Source organism: Paracoccidioides brasiliensis (genome assembly GCF_000150735.1).
Source record: "Paracoccidioides brasiliensis Pb18 unplaced genomic scaffold supercont2.4, whole genome shotgun sequence".
In the NCBI taxonomy this organism is placed as follows: domain Eukaryota; kingdom Fungi; phylum Ascomycota; class Eurotiomycetes; order Onygenales; family Ajellomycetaceae; genus Paracoccidioides; species Paracoccidioides brasiliensis.
The window spans coordinates 1,710,802-1,718,733 of record NW_011371361.1 but is presented as its reverse complement, the minus strand read 5'-3'; the positions used below and the strand labels follow the sequence as shown (position 1 = coordinate 1,718,733).

Below are 7,932 nucleotides of genomic sequence, written 5' to 3'. Positions count from 1 at the left end.
GATTAATAGACAAAGGGTCGTCTGAACGGAGACTCACCTCACTTATTTACAAACCAACAAACGAAGAAGACAGGCAGTTCTGCGCCGACTAGAGAGTTAGATAGAGGATGCATAGGGACTGGAATTACCTGTATGAGGTGTTCTGCCAAGAGGGACGATTCCTTAGCCATGAGGACAGAATCCGGTTTTCACGGATATATGTAGGTAGAGAATATTGACAGGTACAGTATTTAGTGGATAGCTGGACGGTGGAGGAGATTGTAGATGGATACCGGCAAAGAAGAGGATACAAATGGACCAGTTGTGAAATGCAGCTGGATGCTGTTGGATGTAGGTGGATGGTGAAGAAGTGAAGTTGATTGTTGACGATGGTTGTTTGGTTGTTTGGTTGTTGTTTGGCGGATAAATATTTCAAGAGCTGACGTTATTTGGTGGAAGGACAAGGAAACGTCAGAACCCGAAGAGATGCTAGCAAAGCAAGTTTTGGGTTCTTTGGCTACTGGGGGGGGGGAATATGAGGGTGGAAGGCGATCAACAATACAATATCTCTAGATATCCCTTCTCTTCTACATTCCCCTTGGCTGCAAGGGCTCAATTAGTTTAAAATTACTTCTGCTATGGGTTTGTTGTTCAGCTCCGATGCTCTCTCTACTGGCACCCACAGATACCACCTGTGTAGTTATTAGTCATGTTTGCAACAAATACAAACATACTTTCGTCACATGACTCTAGATCTACACCTCTCACGTGATTCTGCACCGTCCCAAGGTTCCCCGTCGGATGGTTTTTGTGGGATGGTTGAATCTCTCATATTGGGAGGCCCTAGCTAGCTATCTAATATACGCTATATCACGTGCGGCGGGGCGGCAGCCCGGGCCACATACGCCCAACAGTGTTGATCTTCGATATACGCCTGATCACGTGCAGGGCGGGCCGCCCGGGGCAACGGCCAATCCGTGCACTGCCGGCGTGTTTTCGTACTGCCAAGACAGAGCCGCATCTCCCGCGTTCTTCCGAATTCGGAGACGTTGGGGACCCAAAGGAAGAACAGAATCCTGAAAGCAGCAGAGAGCAGAAATTCTAGTGCCTTCTCTGAGGATTGCGGGCTTCGGTTTCGCTGCCTGCGGATGTACTGTTGGTGGGGAGAAGCCCTGGAGGTTGGGGACGACGGGTGGGAAGTGGGTGTGGATTGGGTACTAATGGATGGGCAATCCCAGGTTTTTGTTTACAGTGTAGTTAGTCGTTTCATACAATTAATAACAACAAACAGGGAAAGAAGGCAGATAGATGGTTATAGTTCCAACAAAACACCAGCCCTCCCTATATTTTCTACCACCTTCTCCCCTCCTTCAATTCCTCTCAACTACAACCTCACACCTCCACTTCTCAAGACAACAAAGGTTCAACTCCAATTGACTTTGGATTGCAAGTAAGTGTTGCCTCTTTGCTAGTTCTAGCAGCGTGTTCCTTTAAATACCCCGCCACTGGGCTCCCGATGTCGTTGATGTATTCCCGCTACAACCAATATTGATGGCAGACCCAGCTGCCATTTGATGGCTTCGAGAAGCCAATCGTCATCTATATGATTGTGCTGGATAACAGTCGTTTCTGACATCCATTGGACTCGAATTTTTAGTCCTGCTATTCTTGTTCTTTCGATCCCGTGCCGCTTTGTCCGTTTTGAGCTTTCCGGTGAGCGGATGGAGAGCGGCTACGCACCTTACACCCAACTCTGATATTCTCAATTCATTCAATTCTCACCCTCTATTCTATTGTAACACTATTCATACTAACTAACCTACCTGCTCAATTCTTGGATAGAAATGGCGATCACCAAAATCCACGCCCGCTCCGTTTATGATTCTCGCGGTAACCCCACCGTTGAGGTTGATGTCGTAACCGAGACTGGGCTTCATCGTGCCATTGTCCCATCCGGTGCTTCTACCGGTATATATAACTCTCCCGTACCATGGTGTCTAAAAGGTCTTTGGGCACTGGGAATCACTGACGGAATATTTGACAGGTCAGCATGAGGCATGTGAACTCCGTGACGGCGACAAGTCAAAGTGGCTCGGAAAGGGTACGCAGTTTAAAAACCACCAATCCCACAATTTCCCTCACGAATTTGCCTAGCTAGCTATTGACAGGTGTTTGTTGAATAGGTGTGTTGAACGCAGTCAAGAACGTCAACAGCATCATTGGCCCCGCCATCATTAAGGAGAACATCGACGTCAAGGACCAGTCCAAGGTTGATGAGTTTCTGAACAAGCTTGACGGAACCCCCAACAAATCCAAGTTGGGTGCCAACGCCATCCTCGGTGTCAGTCTGGCCATTGCCAAGGCCGGTGCTGCCGAAAAAGGTGTCCCCCTCTACGCTCACGTTTCCGACCTCGCTGGCACCAAGAAGCCATATGTCCTCCCCGTTCCATTTCAGAATGTGCTCAATGGCGGTTCCCATGCAGGTGGCCGTCTGGCCTTCCAGGAATTCATGATTGTCCCAACGTATGAACCCTTATTAGGAGAATAGCATTAGTAAGAACCATCCAGGCTAATTCTCCCAACAGCGCTGCCCCGTCCTTCTCCGAGGCCCTCCGCCAAGGCTCAGAAGTCTATCACAAACTGAAAGCCCTCGCCAAGAAGAAGTACGGCCAATCTGCCGGCAATGTCGGTGATGAGGGTGGTGTTGCCCCCGACATCCAAACTCCCGAAGAAGCCTTGGACCTGATTACCGAAGCCATCGAGCAGGCTGGGTACACGGGCCAGGTCAAGATTGCTCTTGACATTGCCTCGAGCGAATTCTACAAGGCCGATGAGAAGAAATACGATCTCGACTTCAAGAATCCAGATAGCGATAAAAGCAAGTGGCTCACGTATGAGCAGTTGGCAGATCTGTATAAGAAGCTTGCCAGCAAGTATGCTATTGTCAGCATTGAAGATCCATTCGCTGAAGATGACTGGGAGGCTTGGAGCTATTACTTCAAAACCTGTGATTTGCAGGTTGTCGCGTATGTCTTTTCAATCCTTTCAATACATAAGTTGTTTGCAAAAACGGAAGAAAGAGAATAAAAACACTAACACGCTCCCCATCCCAGCGATGATCTTACCGTCACCAACCCCATCCGCATCAAGAAAGCCATCGAGCTTAAATCCTGCAACGCCCTGCTCCTCAAAGTCAACCAAATAGGCACCCTCACTGAATCCATCCAGGCAGCCAAGGACTCCTACGCTGCCGGCTGGGGCGTGATGGTCTCCCACCGCTCCGGCGAGACGGAGGATGTCACCATCGCCGATGTCGTTGTGGGATTGAGAGCTGGACAGATTAAGACGGGTGCACCTGCGCGCTCAGAACGGTTGGCCAAGCTCAATCAGATCTTGAGAATTGAGGAGGAGTTGGGGAGCAATGCGGTTTATGCGGGGGACAAGTTCCGGGCAGCTATTAATATGTAAGGGAGTGGAGATGAGATGAGGTGTGGAGGAAGTAACTATATGATGGGCGAATCAAAAACAAGTGTTAAATAAAACGGAGAAAAATAGGATGGGATGGGAATGGCACAGGGCGCCAGTCGTGGGTCCTGTGCTATTTCTTTTGCCTGGCGGGTGGCAACGATTTTAAAATTAAAGAAATAAATAAATAAATAAGGGGTGGATACGCAATGGAATAGTGAAAATGGGGAATATGTGAAGTTGAAACGCAAATAGTAGGGACATGGGATATCAAGGTGCATCCATCTCCAGTCACCTCCAACATCAAGGGGGGAACAATCCGATGCCCAAATCTTGGCGGCGGCTAACCATAACTATAATAGTTGTCATATTTAACCCATGGACTATGTCCATGAAAAGTTCGTAGGATATGATCAGCTCCACTAGATGTTGGAAGTTGAACTGGATTCAACTCATCAACTCTCTGTCCCTGGAGACAACAGACCCTGCCCGGGGCATCTCGCTTTCAATGATTGAAGATACAGATAAATAAGCATTTAAGAGACTAGCTGCACTTTTGCTTTCAACAAGGCAACGCGTTGATTCTCCTCTCGCAGTTCTCGTTTCTCCTGTTTCAACTCACGTGGATTATTACCTGACAAAGGAGCTTGGTGCAGCTTTAAAGTTTTTATTTTATATATATATTCTTACAACATTTCCTCCCGTGTCCGGCTGAATGCCCCATGGCTCGTCTACCCCTTTGCGAAGACACTGGCCATTGTTTCTCAGATTTCTCCAAGATATAAAAATATACCAGCTCATGGTCCGGAAACATATGTTAAACTTTGATGATGCTGACCGGGCATTGAAGACCATCCGAAGGATTGCACAACACCACAAATCCAACAGTCAATAATTGTTTCATAACAGACGTCGCCCTCAGTCACATCCAAACAAATGACATGTTGCCGCGCTCTTGTTCGACTTGCAGTATGACCCATCGCCTATTCAAGAACAACTGTAGACGAAGATTTATTTTTCTGAGTAGAACTATGTCTCACCAATGTAAAAAGCCTCCTCTATTTGAATTCACACACGGACCGTGAAGCACGTAATGAACAGCTCATCTCCCATTCCACAGCAAATTGAGATGAGAGGGACAATTCCCGCAGATTCCCTGCAGGAGATTCATTCAAAGAGTTCGGGGTGGGAAGAGGCAAATGGACGATATCGATGTGGATTCTTATACCCCGGCTCCGTCGGACGATTGACAATTTCCACCCTCTCCGGATACCTAGGTATGGCATGCAGAGGCACCCTTCTGACCCTAGGATATGCAGGAATATGTACAGAACTACATTAAAAAATGTAAATATACATACATACATACATACATATATATATATATATGTTGACCCGAGACTGGTCACCCGGATAATTGCATAGCCATGCCAGTTGTCGCTCATACTCAATGCTGAAAGGATGATGAGGTGATTGACTGGGCTGGTTGTGGGGGATTTGCACAAGCTGATAGCGGCCAAAGTTATTTCTCCGGTGAAGGCCAGGGATGATAGAGGGAACCAAGCGCCAGTATCACCGTTGTCAGTGTGTCTCTGTTCTTCCCCTCTTCTGTTTACCTTTTTGATTAGTTGAAGGCATGAGCCGAGACATGAATGTGTGGTGTTGCCACAACTTAGAGAAGCAATAAACGACAGTGAGCACCAGACTGCTGCAATTAATCCAAATAAGCTTATTTGAGAAGTTTCATCCGAAAGAACTGAATTCCTCAGGGCACAGGCACAGGCACAGGCATGGCACACCGAACTACCCACAAGACCCAGCGACATCCGCAGTTATTTATATATGCACTTTGGAACTCGTTCATGTTAAACCTCCCCCAACCAAACAGCCAAACCCGCCCGATTCCCAAACAGGATTAGCTTCCCGCCTCGGGTTCCCCGGCACGTGATTCCCCCTTTTCTGCCTGGTTGCGCCCAATTATTAAGGACCCGCAGCATCGGGGCTTGTTTGGGCGCCCAAACAACCAGAAGAGAAAAAAAAAAAAAAAAAATTGGACATCAGATGCTGCAGAACAACCAACACAATCATGATTTGTATCATTCACATCCAAAATTAACCACCCATGGCCTATATTTAATTTTCCCCACCAACCCTCCCTTGTTACGTGTTCTTTCAGATCCGCAGATTGCTAACTCGCCATCGGTTTAACCGGCCACACAAAGTTCTCTTGCCCACGCTCGATTTTCAGTAGGCCATGGCGCCGTCAAAGTGGGGTAAGTCTGCATCAATCGCGAACCCCTCCAACCTTCCAGGTGCCGCCATACCTACCTGGCAGCATAGCATGCTCTACGCCTGAGTTTTAATTGCTTTATGTTTTCCTCAAAATTGCGGTCAGGCATTGCATACCATGGTAGCTTGCTAGGTTATAGTGAATATATCAAGATATATATGTACATACACATAGATGTACCTGTGCAGCTTCGAGGGCTAACTTTTCCCGCCTTGGTTGATTTTTTTTTTTTTTTTTTTTAAAAACAGATGATCAAGAGGAGAGCACCCCGCCCTCTTCCCCACCTTTATCTGCTGCTATACCTATAGCCCAGAGACGAAAATTCGATGACGAAGAGGATAGCGACAATGTAAGCATCAGCTCTATTCATCGCCCCAAGGATATCTAGTTTTGACGGTGCATAAGAGCTCCTGTGTCGATGATGAAAATGCTAATCACCACATTTCCAAACCGCAGGTCGTAGATGATTGGGAAGCTGCCGAAGACTCCGAAGTAGAGCGTGAAAAAGCCGCCAAAGCAGCTGCCGAAAAAGCCAAAGCAGAGGCCGAAGCCGCCGCCAAGAAAAAATCCCGGGCCCAGCGCATACAGGAACGTCGAGAACAACGACGGCTGGAAGAGGTCGAAGAGGACGATGACAGCGAGGACGACGACCCCGCTACCCAACGCGCCCGTCTCCGCCGTACAGAGAAGGACGCAGATCTCAAACACGCCGAAGACCTAATCGCCGACATCGACCTGAACCGCTCCCTCAACCGCTCCGCCCCAAAAGCAACAGTAATCCAACTCTCCGACACCGGCGATAACAACGATCCCACCCAACGAGCCATAGACCTCTCCTCCATCCCGCTCTTCAGACCCGCTACAAAGGCGCAGTTCACGGAATTAACAGAAGCGCTTATACCGCTGCTGACAGCACAGTCGAAGAAGCCTCAGTATGCGCTGTGGGTGCAGGATTTCACGAAAAAGTTGGTGAAGGAGTTGGGGAGTGGGGATATTAAGAAGGTTGCGTCTGTGTTGACGGCGGCGAGCAACGAGAAGTTGAAGGAGGAGAAGGCGGCGGAGAAGGGAGGGAAAAAGAGCAAGGCGGCTAAGACGAAGACGAGCGTTGTTGTTGGGAGGGACATGGGGGTTGGTGGGAAGGCGGATATTACGGCGTACGACGGGGATGACTTGGATGACGATGATTTTATGTGATGCCCTGAGTGTTGGCTGGGGTGGTTTGGTGAACCAACTAATTGGTGAGGGAGATGGTGTTTGTCATTTGAGATTCCTCCTGCTTTTTGTTTTTCTATGCTTTTTTTCACTTCCCCTTTTATTTTACCCCTGGAAGTATTAGAGATCTAACCAGCCACCGCTTCTGTGCTTCCTTTTACAAGCCTCAGACCATTTTCTTGTCTTCTCCTATTTAAATAAATTTCTTTCCTTCTGTTCATGTATTTCCTCTATTTATTCCCCCCCGCCCCCCCCCCCCCCCGCCCCCCCACTCTCCTCCCCTTTCCCTTCCTCTCTCATTATATCTTACCTTTTTGTTTGAGTATCTGTTTAATGTCTGCATTTCAGCCCTATTCCCCCTCTCTCCATCTGTTGTGTCCGTATAAATTGCTCTTCATCAACATGGCATAGAATGCATACGCATTTTGCTTTAGCCCCATTAATTAGCTTTCTTCATTGATTTGTCAGTTGATACTTCTTGTTTATATGCAAATAATAAAATAAGGCAGTAGAGATTATTGAATTGGTTTCCTGCGAGTTCTCATTTAAATATATATATGTATATTGGAACAAGCACGCTGCTCATTGTAAACACCTCCACAAGCAAACCATCCCATACGTTGCCGGATTTCTATTCCCACTTCATTCCGCCCCGATCCACTCACGCAGGAGACATTTAACTAACTTCGATCGGGCTGGAAATAAGTTTTAATGCAACCTTGCTCTTTTGCCTCGACTTCATATTTCTACCTTCGATCCAATATTGCTTCCCTGCAGAGAATGTGATGTATCGATCGTTCGAATACTGGATGGGGGCACTCCACTCCGTAGGGGACGAAGGGGCGGAGAGAAAGATTTCCGGTCAAGGGATATGAGATTGCGATCCTCTGGGCACGTCCCATCATGGTCCTTGCAAGGTTAGCATTTGTCTACTTTCTTAGATTCTTCCCTCCTTGTTCACATCCAGCTATGGTTGCTGGGGAAGG

The 7,932-nt window shown here is 47.7% G+C and overlaps 4 protein-coding genes across 4 annotated transcripts in view; 2 read left to right on the top strand and 2 right to left on the bottom strand.

Moving 5' to 3' along the window:
* PADG_11701 (26S protease subunit RPT4) overlaps nucleotides 1-170 on the bottom strand; it is a gene marked incomplete at both ends in the record, with an annotated part of 571 nt that extends 401 nt beyond the window's left edge. Inside the window, one exon of the mRNA XM_010761627.1 lies at nucleotides 63-170. Within this exon, the coding sequence (XP_010759929.1) occupies nucleotides 63-170 (108 nt within the window). The remainder of the gene's footprint in view (nucleotides 1-62) is intronic.
* A 747-nt stretch (nucleotides 171-917) lies between these two features.
* On the bottom strand, nucleotides 918-1,615 carry PADG_11700 (uncharacterized protein; the record flags this gene model as incomplete). Its single annotated transcript, XM_010761626.1, has 2 exons — nucleotides 918-1,196; nucleotides 1,478-1,615. The coding sequence occupies 2 exons, from the start codon at nucleotides 1,613-1,615 to the stop codon at nucleotides 918-920; spliced, it is 417 nt and encodes a 138-aa protein (XP_010759928.1).
* A 208-nt stretch (nucleotides 1,616-1,823) lies between these two features.
* PADG_04059 (enolase) lies at nucleotides 1,824-3,447 on the top strand (the record flags this gene model as incomplete). Its single annotated transcript, XM_010761399.1, has 5 exons — nucleotides 1,824-1,947; nucleotides 2,024-2,080; nucleotides 2,163-2,502; nucleotides 2,565-3,005; nucleotides 3,093-3,447. The coding sequence occupies 5 exons, from the start codon at nucleotides 1,824-1,826 to the stop codon at nucleotides 3,445-3,447; spliced, it is 1,317 nt and encodes a 438-aa protein (XP_010759701.1).
* Nucleotides 3,448-5,698: 2,251 nt separating this feature from the next.
* Nucleotides 5,699-6,928, top strand: PADG_04057 (uncharacterized protein; the record flags this gene model as incomplete). The annotated part of the gene is made up of 3 exons (XM_010761398.1): nucleotides 5,699-5,717; nucleotides 5,983-6,083; nucleotides 6,191-6,928. 3 exons carry the CDS (start codon nucleotides 5,699-5,701, stop codon nucleotides 6,926-6,928), a joined length of 858 nt encoding a protein of 285 aa, XP_010759700.1.
* Between the last annotated feature and the right edge of the window lie 1,004 nt (nucleotides 6,929-7,932).